This window comes from Mixophyes fleayi, chromosome 8 (assembly GCF_038048845.1).
Source record: "Mixophyes fleayi isolate aMixFle1 chromosome 8, aMixFle1.hap1, whole genome shotgun sequence".
NCBI classification, from domain to species: Eukaryota; Metazoa; Chordata; class Amphibia; order Anura; family Limnodynastidae; genus Mixophyes; species Mixophyes fleayi.
The window spans coordinates 34,313,047-34,328,833 of NC_134409.1; the positions used below are offsets into that span (position 1 = coordinate 34,313,047).

General features: G+C 38.6%; 1 protein-coding gene across 2 annotated transcripts in view; it reads right to left on the reverse strand.

The window, feature by feature from the left end:
- The window catches only part of DPYD (dihydropyrimidine dehydrogenase), an 816,112-nt gene extending 800,851 nt beyond the window's left edge, over window positions 1–15,261 (reverse strand). For both annotated transcript variants that reach the window (XM_075182332.1, XM_075182333.1), the window contains exon 1: window positions 15,068–15,261. In XM_075182332.1, coding sequence (XP_075038433.1) covers window positions 15,068–15,106 — 39 coding nt within the window. In that variant the 5' untranslated portion in view covers window positions 15,107–15,261. The remainder of the gene's footprint in view (window positions 1–15,067) is intronic.
- Window positions 15,262–15,787: the final 526 nt, after the last annotated feature.

Consider the following 15,787-nt stretch of genomic DNA (forward strand, 5'->3'; position numbering starts at 1 on the left):
TGGAAGCTCATTTATAGGTGGATGCATATAAATATGTGGACAATGCATCATCTAATTATGTCACAATTATGTGAACATGTCCTTACTGTACTTGACCTATGCTTGTTCACCACTGTGTCACCTCGTTACACCTCTCCAGGCATAAGGAGAAACAAGTCATTGATATGTAAAACATTTTCACACGGATGTATGCATATATACACGGATGCATGCAAATGCATTTTTGGTGTGCAAGTATAGTATGAAATATTAACACACTACACTATGTAGAGATAATAAGCTATGCACTTACCGCTAAATATAAGTGCAGTCACAAAATACTATTGTAAAATGCCCCATAGATGCTTAATAATGAATTACATTTATAAGTGCAGAATTTTTTTGTAATTTTAAATTTTTTTAATATTGTGTTATCAATTAAGGGATTCTTATAGCTACAGAGATGTGAACAGTAGCAAAATGATGAAACTACCCTGTGGATCAAAGAAAGTGCATTGATCCAAGTTACACTTAACATAACCCAAATTGCTATTAGTCAGTCTTCATTGCTAATAAAGTAAAATAAGTATAATTAAAAAGTATTAGGTAAAATGAAAATTAATCCATTTCCCAAGAAGGGTTGATTAATAATTGAGTCTTGGAGAAAGCATATACAATAAATAAAATTACTAATATTCACACAGTGTTACAAATACAATTTACAGCACTTAACTAAACTAAGGATCAGTAAGTGGTCTTATGTAGCTGTATGTATTTTGCAAACAGAATTATCATTATCATCACCAACATTAAGCAGCGCTGTACATATAGAATGCAATAATATATCCTGAATACAGAACAGTGAAGTGGTACTGTGCAATGGACATACCTAAAATATTAGAAAACCTTAAACGTCACATTGCACTAAGCCTAAATGCTCATAAACAGACTTTGTACACAAAGGGACAAGTGCTCAATGCGCTTGTACAGAAGTAAAAAGTGTACTCTACGCCAACGCCACTTGCGTTCAACTTAACATGAGCCCCAAAATGATCTTATATAACATTATGAATACATGATCTATTGTCAGCCTTAATGCAATCCAATAGATAGTTATTTTTTAATACATGCCACCCATAAATGTACTTTCTGTACACCAGGCATGCAGGTATGGAGATGCAGTATAAAAGGCAGTTAATAAGAGACTAGACGCCTATTTACATCAACTTTATAATACAAAGTGAGCTCTTTATGTATGTTGTAATTAGGAGCTATGTGGCCACCATGCGGTACAACGTGACAGATATCAGTAATAACATTTAGAAGCATGGGAATGAATGCAATATTCTGTTTGACTTCAGCAGTTCAAAGACAACACTTTCTTTGAAATGTCATTGAACGTTTCAATCACACACATGAATACAAAGCCAGTAGAGAAAGCTTGTAAAATTGTTATATGGAATTTACAATTTGGGAATACCTTTGGTGAAGGTCAAATTTGATATGGCGGTTTCACTTTGTGTTACTATCTTGAGATCATATAATCCAATTAATATTGTGTAAATAAACTAACTTTTTGTACTGTTTTAATGTGTATAACTCCTAACTCTTTCAGGGCAGGAATTTGATGGTTCCATGTTTCACTATTTGTCTTGCACTCTCTGGTGTCCATCCGCATATGTTCTACAAATTATTACGATGTGCCTTCACTCAAAACAGACGTCTGCTTCTAGAATTGGACGTAATATGATAATTATTATTTTTATCTATCAACCACCAATATATACAACACAGTACATAAAGATGATCATGACACAAATAACATACAATGACATGAAACAAAAAGGTAAAGATGTCCCTGTCCACAGGACCTTACAATCAAAGAGGTGTGGGGAACAATTGATACATAAGGCAATGGAATAACAATTGTAGCTGCTGTTTGGGAAAGTATGTGCGGCTACTTTAAGGCAGAAGCATTATCAGCCATCTATATTAAAGCACCAACTGACAACTGCCATTTTTGAAAATTTTCCAGTGGTATGATTAGAATGAAGAGAACCTGTTGGCAACCATGACGGTCCTCAACCATATATACTAACGGAGGATTATTGCTCCTTTGAATCTGGACAAAGCCTTAACTCTGTGCTACATGGGCAACCCCACGGTCATCTGTTAGCTTGGAGCATTTTTGTGACTAGCATATTTCAGCACAGTGGCCAAGTGGTTAGCACTTCTGCCTTACAGCACTGGGGTCATGAGTTCAATTTCCAACCATGGCCTTATCTGTGAGGAGTTTGCATGTTCTCCTCGTGTTTGCATAGGTTTCCTACGGGTGCTCTGGTTTCCTCCCACACTCCAAAAACATACTGGTAGGTTAATTAGCTACTAACAAATTGACCCTAGTCTGTCTGTGTGTGTGTGTGTTAGGGAATTTAGACTGTAAGCCCCAATGGGGCAGGGACTGATGTGAGTGAGCTCTCTGTACAGCGCTGCGGAATTAGTGGCGCTATATAAATAAATGGTAATAATAATAATAATAATAATAATAATAATCTTGCTTGCTGTTGGACATACAGCAAGGACACCTCTTCTAAGAAGTTGTGGCTGCAGCTGCTGTTACTAAAAAGCTCATGGAGATCACCAAAGGAGGGTCTAACAGCTGAACAGCGTTTGTATTCCAGTAGATCCTGGATCCACCATCCTGTCCTTGATGTGATGACACTCCTCTGCACCACCTTGTATTTTTCCACTGCCTACACAAATTTTTAGCCAGTTTATATTTGTGAGAATGGGCCTGATTCATTAAGGATCTGAACTTGAGAAACTTCTTATTTCATTCTCCTGGACAAAACCATGTTACAATTCAAGGGGTGCAAATTAGTATTCTGTTTTGCACATAAGTTAAATACTGACTGTTTTTTCATGTAACACACAAATACTTGATAGCTTATTTGTACACTGAAATTTAAAGTTGATATTTGTGTGCTACATGAAAAAACAGTCAGTATTTAACTTATGAACTAACTTCAACTCTGAGGCTCTGTAATAATCTGGCAGTTTTGTGAAGCTTGTTACTATATTTATATGTACTTTCATATACTATTTACTCTCTCTCTATAGAATATATAGGATATGGTGATCTTGTGGATACAGCATTAAAAATAAAATAGAGAAAAATGAATCTGGTTTCTAACATGAATGTTTTATATAGTCTAAGTATTTTTTTAATGATAAATATAATTTTGTTGAAGAAACATGACAGATTTTAAAAAATATTATATTTTAGAAATATGCAAAAATATGATAAGCATAAATATATAAAATAATAATAAAAAAATTATTTGCTAGCTTATAGAATTGAAAATGAAATGCATGATATAGATTTAAAAGATTATAATAATTTGTGTTAAAAAAAACTAAAAACAATTATTACATAATAATGAAATAATTGATATGCTTAAGAAATTACAAGATATAAAAACAGAGATAGATGAAATTTGATGGCAGAAAAGAGCTTAAAGGGCTGTGCTATTTTTCATTTTATTTTGTTGTTTTAATCACACACACACATATACATATACACACACACACACTATTATTAAGAAGAAAAGTCAGTCATGTGACACTGCATGGTTCATTCAGTTATGTTAATATTTTTAAGCATACACATTTTTCTTTAAAGTCTTTTTTTTATGTTAAATTGATCACTTCTATGTGGCTATAGAGAATCATACTTCTAGAAATATTTTAATCAGCATTATGTTGCAGAGAAGAATGATGCATTTGTTTTGCAGTTTTATAATTATCAAATGCATAGTAAATATATAGGACTTTTTTGTTTTTTATTTTGATTTATTTGTTTTCTGGGGGGGGGTTAAAATCAAGAGACTCAGTATTAATAAATATGAAATAGAGAAAGAAAAAAAAAGAAAATTTCATATCTTTAGCTATATCACCCACAAAGAAGTAATGCAATGTTAAATTTGAATGAATTTTAGTATGTTTTAGGCATGACAGTCTAAATAACCATTGTCCAGAAAATCCCAAGTCCCAAGTATCTGTGTATAACTAGCAACAATCTGTTGCATCCAGAAAGTGAACTTCTCATCTCACTGTCTTGGACAATGCAACTTGCTTAGTTGCTATCTCTTTCCTTTGTTTAAGTGCCTTAGTTACTTCCACAAAGACCCCACTAAGGTGAATACTCTACATTCCCTAGGACTTCAAGACCCTATTCTGTCCTGTTCTCATCCTACTCCTCAAAATAATCTACTGTTGCTCTGCTCTGTCTTTCTACATTGCTAATCCATTCCTACATTCCTAATGCAATACTAAAAATGAAATTCTACTGTCAACATACAAAGCCATAAGCAAAACTGCATGCGCAGAAGCTCCGTTTCCACCATCACCGGCTGTTTTATTGAAGCAGCTCCCGGGTTTCTGGAGGAAGACGAGTCTCCAAAGGTAAATAAGAGCAGCAAATTGAGTGGCACATATACTTGATATACTATGAATTTCTGGGGGCAACAGTGGCATACTATGAATTTCTGGGGGCACAAGTGGCATAGTATGAATTGGGGGCACAGCTATGTGGTATAGTATGAATTGGGGGCACAGCTATGTGGCATAGTATGAATTGGGGGCACAACTATGAAACATGACATGAATGGTAGGCACAACTATGAGGCATAAGATGAATTGGGGGCACAATTATGAGGCATAATGTGAACTGGGGCACTACTGTGCAGCATAATGTTTTTTGGCTGGTCCTGTTACTGTTAATATAATATTAGCCTCACCCCAGCACCCCAGTCAGGATGCCCCCTGACTGGGGTGCTGGGGTGAGGGGTGATGCACCCCCTTACTGTTAATATGATATTAGCCTAATCCCAGCACCCCAGTCAGGGGGGCACTGGGGTGCCCGGGGTCCCACTGGAGACCTATCTTTTATAAAAAATATATGTATTTTAAAAGTACTTTTTTTTTTTCCTCTTGGGCGGCGCTCGCACACACACAAGTACAGGGGGCATCGGTAGTGGCTAAATCCCTTTCAGCTCAGGTACAATCAGACACCAGGTCATGTGACTGCACAAGTCACATGGTACTCAGTGCGGGTGGGCTGCTGGATATCTTCCCGTAATGTGTGCTGTGCAGTGGAGAATAAAGTATGAAGAAGGTGTGCTGGAGAGGGGACATTTGTGACTAAAGGTGATGGAGAGGGGCATGTGTGACTAACGGTGCTGGAGAGAGGGCATGTGTGATTAAAGGTGCTGGAGAGGGGGCATGTGTGACTAAAGGTGCTGGGCAGAGAGGGGGCAAGTGTGATTAAAGCATGTGGGCAGAGGGGACATATGTGAGCAAAGCTGCCGGGCAGAGGGGGCATGTGTGAGTAATGCATTTTTGTGTAAGAGGGTGGCCTAGTGCTTTTCACCTGATAGACATGCCCCCAATGACGCACCACCACACCCCCAATTGAGCGATCACTCACAGTTTTTTACCATGCTCAACTATAAGGAGGGCCCTATGAAGTTGCTGTACCAGGGCCCTGAATTTCTTTTGGCAGCCCTGTAAATATATATACACCCAACTGCCACACCTTGGCTAGTCTAGACTTTAGCCTGCACGCCGATAGAAAAAGGTTGCCAACCCGTGCTCTAAACAATCGTGTGTTCTCTGAAAACTCACCTCTTTAGACAGGCTTATCAGATTCCTGAACAATCTTCTTAAAACTACCTATTCCCACTTAACACTTTTACCATTGCAATCTGGATGCCACTTAACCCTGTATATCTGTTTTCCATAGACAGTAAGCATGACACTCTTACCCGTTTGTCTGTTAATACCCAGTCTTGCTTTATTACTGTGTTTGTTTGTACTTGTTATATGCTGATACTATGCAAATAAATGTTCATAATAATAATTTTTAACAATGTACCTATTATAATCAATTACCATAATTTAAACCCAATTGATAAATCCAAAATAGAGATGATAGAAAAATTGTTCCCCTATATTGGGTTTCCCAAACTGATATTAAAATAGATAAATGGCTAGATAGAGTAATTTATGCCAGTGCTACTTATGTATGTACAGTAAACTATCCCCATGCATACAAGTCTTTAGCTTTTTAAGCACATTATTCAAATTTAAATATATGTTTAGGTCTCTTTTTGTTCACCTAATGGGAAATAATGAAGCTAGCATATTTGTTTATCTCAGAACAGCATTTTACCATTGAAGGGTTACACTCCTACTCAGCAAACTCCTAAATCATATTTCCTGAAAATATCAATAAAAAATTAAATAGTAAAATCTGCATACCAATATAGGATTAGGAATGCATAACACAGTACTCCATAATTAGATCTAAAATCCCACGGGGATAGAAAAAGTCTATTAAGTATGCAGATACAGTGATTTCTATGTAAATGAATGGCTAAATTCATATCAAGTTCCGTTTCTAATTTTTTTCGCTAAGGGCAAAATGCCAGGGTCGTAGGCTGTCCTTAAAAAACACTCCATATTCTAATTTCCACAATTCATTATGTATGCTAATTGCAATGACAAAATGCTAGTGGGTCAACTGCATGTTCCACGATGCTCTAGATAGCATGATTACCTCTCTTAACATAGCTTCTACCTCTGACTGCCATGTGTTGTTATCAAGCATTGGAGATTAAGTATATTAATGCAAACAGGAGTCTTAATACAAGAGATAGTAATGGTGATTTACAAAATGTAATCATGCCCATGTGTATATTGACATGTTCTGTAGGCAATGCTCTGAACTTAATTTGAAAGTGTGTATATATATATATATATATATATATATATATATATATATATATATATATATATATATTCACTATATATCCCGATATCTATTAATCAAATGCATCAGAATCTGCATATAAAGGTACTATCACCACATTCCCCACACTGCCATCTGTTTAGAAGTGTTATAATATTTCCTGCTGCAGTTAAAATCACAATACCCCTGAGTCTTTCTGAAGCCAGGAAGGGGAACATTCACCTTGATCCTTAGGCTTCGCAGCTTAGTGGTTAGCACTTCTGCCTCACAACATTGGGGGTCATGAATTTGATTCCCGACCATGGCCATGTGTGGAGTTTGTATGTTCTCCCTGTGTTTGGGTGGGTTTCCACTGGGTGCTCTGGTTTCCTCCCACACTCCAAAAGCATACTGGTAGGTTAATTGGCTGCTATTAAATTGGTCTCTCTCGGTCTGTGTGTATATGTTAGGGAATTTAGATTGTAAGCTCCAATGGGTCAGGGGTTGATGTGAGTGAGTTCACTCTACAGCGCTGCTGAATTAGTGGCGCTGTATAAATAAATGATGATGATTTCTGCAGTGTAGTGGGCATTCTCTGATGATCACAAATGATTACCAAAAGAAATTTCTCAGGGGCCACATAATTTGAAAGAGGGGACTCCACTCTTTCAAACAAGGGTACCCCTGAGTCCATCAGTTCCAGGATACAGATACTTTTAGTGCCCCACCCAATTCCCTAGTACTTTAGAATGGTCTGCACTGTAGTGGCTGGGAGGAATTGGGCCTGGTGATGTCATCGTGTCCCATCACCAGCTCCTACTGGCAGTAACTAGCAGCGTGTGACTTGTCTTTAGCACTTTTGAGGTATATGCTAATGATGAGTCCCAATTGTCCTTAGCACTAAATGGGTTAAACACATACTGTAAATGAATAAAAAATAATCACTGTCCACCTTCCACCAGACCTTAAATAGTACCTGTGCTATACAACCTGGACTAGTTTGCACTACAACAGGAGGACCACAAGCATTGGGTATATCTGCTATAGTGACAACTAGTCCAATGCTGGTCAGTGCAAGACAACGTCGTCTCCTACTAGATGGTATCACCTCAGTGCTGAAAAATGCTGGGATTATTCTCTGCTCCCTTCGGCTGTGGCTGCTGGTTATTAACAAGTTTGGGAACACTGAGGAATGCAACAATATGCTCAGCAATATTAGAAAATTGGCCTGATATTGCTGCATGTGTGTCACAAAACCAGTGAATGTTTATCTATTGACCACAATAATAATAATGTTAAATTTAAGCAGAACCAGCAAACAAGTAATGGAAGCAGGGAGGAGGCATCCCAAAACCTTTTGACAATAGTAGAAAGAAATAGCAGTATTAGGTGTAAAGGGGGGTGTTTAGGTTGATTTGGACTACAATGAATTAAGAAAGAAAATTACATTTCCTATTTAATAAAGTAGAGAAAAAGAGTTTAGGGAGTTTATTTTATTCAATTAAAGTTTATTTTAAAATTGTGTGTTATTTATTTTTTACTCTTTCCCGTCCTGAATCTTGTTATTTATACCAGCCCATACACCAGTGGAGTTCGGCAGAAGACTCTGAGCAGGGTGCACATGTTTTTTGGGCATCCACCTCCAATGAGGCAGCAGCTTTGTGCAGAACAGCCTGTCACTGGTTTCACTATAGCAAGAGCTACTCCATGATCTCCTTGTTATAGTGGAAACCAGCCCTGATGCTTGTTAAAGATTTGGGGAAGGGCCATGCTCCCCATTTTTTTATATATAGGACACATAGGAGTGGTGGTGCAGATTGTGATGGACCCAACATTGATAGCAAGAACAGAGTTAACAGACCACCCAGTGGATGTGCTAAACATCTTACTGTCCCACTTGCAAAACTATTACATAAATTATGAGGTAAGGTATAATACTCACATCATTATCTATTTAACCCTCAAGTAACCCTTTGGTTCATGGTTTGATACCCATTATATGTGGGTGTGTGTGACATTTTCACCAACTTTCCTTTCACACTCCTCTCCCATTTACCCCACTTGTGTTTTTTACCCATCTAAGCTGGGCCATACAGATCAGCCCTTTCAGTCCAGAAAGTGGAGTGGTCTTCATCTACAGGCATCCATCGGACTATTTCGTTATGTCTTATAGAGTCTCCAAACTGTTTACTAATGTATATTCAGCATGCAGACTATCTTGTAGATGGTAAATAGAAGATTTCTTCATCCGAGATGGATGTTTATAAGAACAGGTGTCTCTGCACATGCAGAGTTAGTAACAAAGTTATGTGTAGTGCAGACACAAGTATAGTAACCCATTACACACTTTATGTCAAACAAATCCGCACATATCTCACACAAGACACTGCAAAAACCTTAATTCATGCACTCATCATCTCCCGCATTGACTATTGCAATTCACTCCTTACTGGTCTTACCAAAGTCAGACTTGAACCCGTACAATCTATTATGCACGCAGCCGCTAGATTGATTTTCCTTGCTAACCGTTCTTTCTCTGCTGAGCCACTCTGTCAGTTTCTACATTGTTTGCCTGTATTTCAACGAATCCAATATAAAATTCTTCTACTAACATACAAGGTCATTAACAAAATTGCACCGACATACATTTCCTCACTTGTCTCAAAATATCTCCCAACTTGACACCTCCGTTCTGCACAAGATCTGCGTCTCTCTTCCACTCTCATCACATCCTCCCATTCTGGGTTATAGGACTTTTTTCGGGCTGCACCCACTTTGTGGAATTTCCTCCCTCGCACAGTAAGACTTTCCTGTAGTCTCCAAACCTTCAAGTGTTCTCTAAAAACCCACCTCTTCAGACAAACTTATGAGATTCCTCAACCACCATCTTAATCTCCCTATTACCACCCTCTACACAGCTAACACAAGACAACAACCCTCTAACAAAACATTGGTACACACACAGCCGACTCAATACTTTTACCTTTGCATTCTAGCTGGTCCAGTGTGCAATATGATGTAGCACATGCCCTTGTGTTTCAAACTTCCATTGTCCCATGGATTGTAAGCTTGCGAGCAGGGTTCTCTTACCTCTCTATCTGTATGTATTACCCAGTATTGTTTTATTAATGTTTGTTCCCAATTGTAAAGCGCTACGGAATTTGCTGGCGCTATATAAATAATGTTGATGATGGTGATGATGATGGGCTCGAGATCATGTATCTTTTATGAAATAAAAAGTAACAACTTAATTTACATCTCCAGACTCCAGTTTTAAGTTGCAGTAAAGGAGTCAAACAAACCTTTCTCTGTACACCTCTCTGCACAGGTTTTAACTTGCACAGTTTCATTAATTTAACATAGAACTCACAATTGCAATCCCATCTGAACTCATGTGCAGCTCCAGATTCTCTCAGCAAATGGTTTATTCATATTTCATCTCTCCAAGACCACAGTCCCAACTCCTGGTCTTTCATGCTCTCTCATATATCCCTCTTTTAACATGGCATCTGTTACCACATTTCCCCCAGTCACTTCACACCCTCACGCCCTTGCTAGAGAAAAGCACTTAGGGTCCGGTCATTAACATTCACCATACCATTCCAGAAACTAAACCACTTATACAGTGGGGTGCCAAAGTCAGATATATAAGCAGTTTACAATACTATTATCAAAATAGAGCACAAAGATCTGATATTGACAGATCACGGCTGCTTTTCATTCTACCACAAACATTCCTCATAGCCAGACCCAGGTGTATAGGTATTGGAAGTGCTGGTCCCCTCCACCATTAATCTCATTGGGCCATGATGAAAGTATAACTCTTCATCAGGCCACCCAATTGTCATTCAGGGCCATCTTAACAACATTATGGGCCCCCGGGCAAAGCAGTGCACCGGGGCCCCTAGATATAGATATAGATATATAGATATATACAGATACAGATTGATAGATGTACTTGCTCAGTGACCATTGAAGGTTTTTTTTGCAGGTTTTTTTCTTTTGCAGGATTATTTATTCTCATTAAGAGCCGTGCCTATGGGGCCCCCTTGCCCGTGGGGCCCCCGGGCAGCTGTCCATCATGCCCAATGGAAAAGATGGCCCTGTTGTCATTGTCCCTGATAGTAGATTTTTGTTATGGAAACCTCACTACCATCTTTTAAAACTAAACTCTACACCTCAACGGAACACACATTAGGGCAATAGGACACATAAGCAAGATAAGCAGTTAAAAGGGTAGGGGGGCACAACATATCCTGAAGATAAGAATATACTTCCACTTGGTGATAGGCAGATTAAAGTGCACCACTCTTTAAAGCAGTTATCTATTTCACAATTACAGTCAAGCATTTTTTATGGATCTTAAAGGAGGAAGATCATGCATTTCTGGCAGCCTGTACCTGGAATAGGGTTAATCATACCCAATAAGGCTTCAACTTCTTTCCTCACTGTAGCTACATATCAAGGCATAGAACATGTATTGTAAGTGGACTAGCACCAAGATTGCCATGGTAGTCACAAGATACTGTGCAGAACTATAAATCGTTAATAGTAGCCTATAAGCCAGGGCAAAATGGTAAACATTTGACACTCGTTCTGTATAAGTGGATCTCATATTTCTACTGAGTGGATCTCTACCTTCCCCTCCAACTCTTCATTTGCTCCATATTAATGAATCTTACTGCCTCAATGTCTCCCCTTTGTTGTTCTTGTAACATACATCTTTCCACTGTACATCTATTACAAACATGAGCTAAACTGCAGTGCAACAAATGTCCCTGTTTTGTGGGATGGTTCAAAGAAGTGAATGGAGCGATGGAGGCTCATACGTAGGTGCTGCTGGTAGTATGTCAATGTGAATATTTACAGGTAGTAGTAAAATAGTAATGGGGAAGAGCAGGTGAATCATTAACTGTGGTAGTGAAACTGTGTAGAAGATTTGCAAGTTTAATATGCTCAAAAAAAAAGTGGGTTACAAATGAACAGTTCACACTCACTCTAAGTCAGCATTAATAGCAGGGACACCCAAAATATCACCCACTAGAAGTGTAGCACCGTAATTTGTTTGAACCCAATGCAGCTGCACGGTCCTTCAATAAAAAGGAGACGGCTTCCAGGTTTAAATGACCTAGATCCTCTCTATCAACGAGCTAAAACAACTAAATCAAGTATTCATATGGATATTTGTATTTCATAAAAGAATTGTCGCAGCGCCCTATTGCATGTTCTTCTCTACATTTATTTATAATAAACTGAGTGACAACAATTATAAAGTAAGAGAGCCGAACAGCCCATTTTCACTTTCAACGATATTGGGCAAATGTGGAAGTGTGTTTGCACTCATGATCAGCAGTGTAGGCAGATCTCTATAGAGTGTGCAGAGTCAGGACCTTTTCAACATATGGTTATGCGAGATGAAGAGCACAGATCTGAAGGTAAATTGTGTAAGTGTGTATATATGAATCAGCATGCTCATCGGGACTTTCAATCGTTGGTAAAATCTTTATAGATATCTCATTGGGAGAAATTTTCTGTAGTGTGTACCCAGCTTTAGAGTGTTACAGTATTTGATTATTTCCTGATCTGGAAAGCTACTTTATATTTTTTTTGTCAAATGACACACAGGACCTCATTTAAAGTTGAATCTAAATCAATATGTGTCAAATGAAAAAGCGCATTGCTGATTTGCTAAGGCAAAAAAATACAGCACAATTTACAGTAAAAAAAACTTGCACTTGCAGCCTCCCTGCACCTTAAGATACGTGCAAGGCTAAATACACACATAAATAAGTAGTACCTCTCTTTCTCTTCTTTTGCAAATTGTGTAGGTGAGCAGCATCTGTGAGTAAATGTATTAATCTGCGAGTCCTACAGCTCACTGACATTCGGCGACTTTGACAGCTAAATGTAAAACGGCAGCGTCTTTAAGGGCAAATTTTGTCCTTAAAGATATTGCCATTTTAAATTTAGCTGTCAAAGTCGCCTAATATCGGCGAGTTGCATAACTTGCAGATTAATACTTTAACCCCCTGGACTTTCAGCCACTGGTAAAATCATCACATAAATCGCATCTGCAGTAATTTTCTGTAGTCTGTACCCAACTTTAGACAGAAAATGAGATTCAAGGATAAAAGTTTTTTCTCATTTGTTGTGTTAAAGCATATACATACAATATACAAATTGTATGTACTTTTGTTTTAAATGACAAACATGGAAACCATGACACATCCTAGCTATTTCATAGTTGCCTACTCTCCCGGAATGTCCGGGAGACTCCCGAATTTTTTGAAGTTCTCCCGGACTCCCGAGAGAGCAGGCAAAAATCCCGGATCCAGCTGTCCCCGTTGTTGTAGATGGTGGGGGCGGGGCTAAATGCGCAATCGTGGCCCCCGCCCCCTGCTACGATTGGCTAGAATTTCCTAAGATTGACAGGGGCGGAGCCTAATGGCGCACCACGAATGCCACGCCCCCCTCGACGGACCCCCTCCCGGACAGCTGCCTTCAAAAGTAGGTAAGTGTGAGCTATTTGCATTACTAAGAGTTCCTATACAATGACATGTTGTCGGTTTTTGTATTCTATTGATCTAAGGTTCATATAACCCCCTCAAATGCACTTTAAAATAGGGAATATTGTTCCCCATAGAAATAAGCTGGCTTTCACAGACCAGCCTACAATGCAAGCAAACAGATCATGCACAATTTTGATGTGTTGATCAGTTTGTTAGCATTGACGTTAAAAGTTGGCAGGTACAGACCATCTTATTTCCAAAGGAAATTAGGTTTCCTATTTTGAGGTGCAATGTAGCTGCATTTGAATGTAGCGGAATACTCTTCATATTGTATAAGGACCCATTTGTTTAAATTGAACAGCTACAACTTGCAAAATGCAAGTAGGTAACATGTGTTGACATTTAAATAGCTAATCTGGTCAAGCTAAATTCAAATCAACCCAGTGCTTCCCAAACTGTGCGCCGCGACTCCATGGAGTGCTGCAGCAATATCCCAGGGGTGCTGTGGCCAGGGCCGGTGGTAAGCTAGGTGGGGGTATTCTTGCCAACTCTCCCGGAATGTCCGGGAGACTCCCGAAATTCGGGTCGGTCTCACGGACTCCCGGGAGAGCTGGCAAATCTCCCACATCCCGCTACTGGCTTCCAAAAATGATGCGATTAATGCTGCATCGCGTCATTTTGGCCCCGCCCACCATGACACAACGGCATTGTGTCGCGGGGGCGGGGCGTGGACAAACACGTCAAAATGCTGGTGTGTCATGGGGGCGGGGCCAAAATGACGCAATGCAGCGCAAATCGCATCATTTTTAGAAGCCAGTAGCGGGATGTGGGAGATTTGCCAGCTCTCCCGGGAGTCCGTGAGACAGACCCGAATTTTGAGAGTCTCCCAGACATTCCCAGTCACGCCCCTTTCCCGGAAATAACTTTGCCAAAGTAGGCAAATATGGGTGGGGGCCTACTTGGTAATCATTTTGGCTTAGGGGTGCCTTGAAAAAAATATGGAGACCCTAAGGGTGCATCAAAGTGAGAAAGTTTGGGATCCACTGAATTAGCCCTTTAAGAAAAAACAACAAGTATACAATAAGGAAAATATCTTCTTAAAAAAGATTAAAAATTAGAACAGTTTCAAGTGACAATGCATTTTGTGTAACCATGATTTCCAGATCAGCCATGTAAATCTAAGCACGTGAAATAGACATGCTGCATATCTTCAATGCCATTAGTTCACATACATACTATAACCTTGCTTAGTAAAAAGTACATGATTGTACAATATTATAGTCTAAATACAGATAACGTACTGATCATTTATCCTTCTACTTAAGTAAATACATTTTTATGACTCCACAAATAAACTACTTTGCACATAGTGGCTTGCAGCTCATTTATATGCTTTACTAATCAGTCGAAATGAGCGTTTATGACCACTGATTAGGCTTATGATAAAATTAAGACAAAATGCATAGGCAAAGAACAAAGTACAGAAACTGCAACTATTTTGTACAACAGTGACATTTATCTCCTAATCTGTACATCTAAAGTTGTTTTTGCATCCTTTTGTTGTAAACAAACTTTGATACAGAGCCCTCCTGAATGGTTTACACAGATAGAAAATCAAGTAAGTTTCACGCCTGCCAATTTAGCGCACAAACCACTGAGCAGCAGGGATCCAAGTTACTGTAATATGCACTTAGCGAGAACCACAGAAGCATGGTCTCCAATATCAGAATCTATTATGTATGCACAAACATCTGTTATACAAGGAAAACATGAAAAACATTTTCAATACCTCAATATCCAGTGGCTCTTTGCTCAGCATGCAGGCCATGTCACTACAATTCTGTACTTGTTGTTTGCAACAGCTTCAGATATTAAACTATTAAGATTTTTTTTTTTTCACGTCAGTAAATTTAGTAACAAATCTCTATTATATCAGCAGCAGATTAATCTTCCAGTTAGCAAGTTTAGAGAAAGGTTATATGGAAGGGGGAGTTTGTAGTGTAGGCGTGTCCTGAGAAATCATGTGGAGCACTGAAAAGTTGAACTTTGAGACTGAACCAGCTGTCGCTGCTTGTTAGCAGGGGGATTGCTAAATAAAATAGAAACAAGAAATGAAAATATATTTAACTTATTTAAGTTTTTGTATTTATTTTTGCAAAATAAGTAAGTGTAAAGGAAGTAATATGGGGCCTGATTCATTAAGGATCTTAAATGAAGAGGTATTTTATTTCAGTCTCCTGGACAAAACCATGTAGCACACAAATATCAACTTTAAATTTCAGTGTACAAATAAGCTATCAAGTATTTGTGTGCTACATGAAAAAACAGTCAGTATTTAACTTATGTGCAAAACAGAAACCTAGTTTGCACCTCACGCATTGTAACATGGTTTTGTCCAGGAGACTGAAATAAGATACCTCTTCATTTAAGATCCTTAATGAGTCAGGCCCATGGAGACTAAATATAGAAGATAGTTTGGTTCATTTATAAAAGTTACTTTACAGCATAT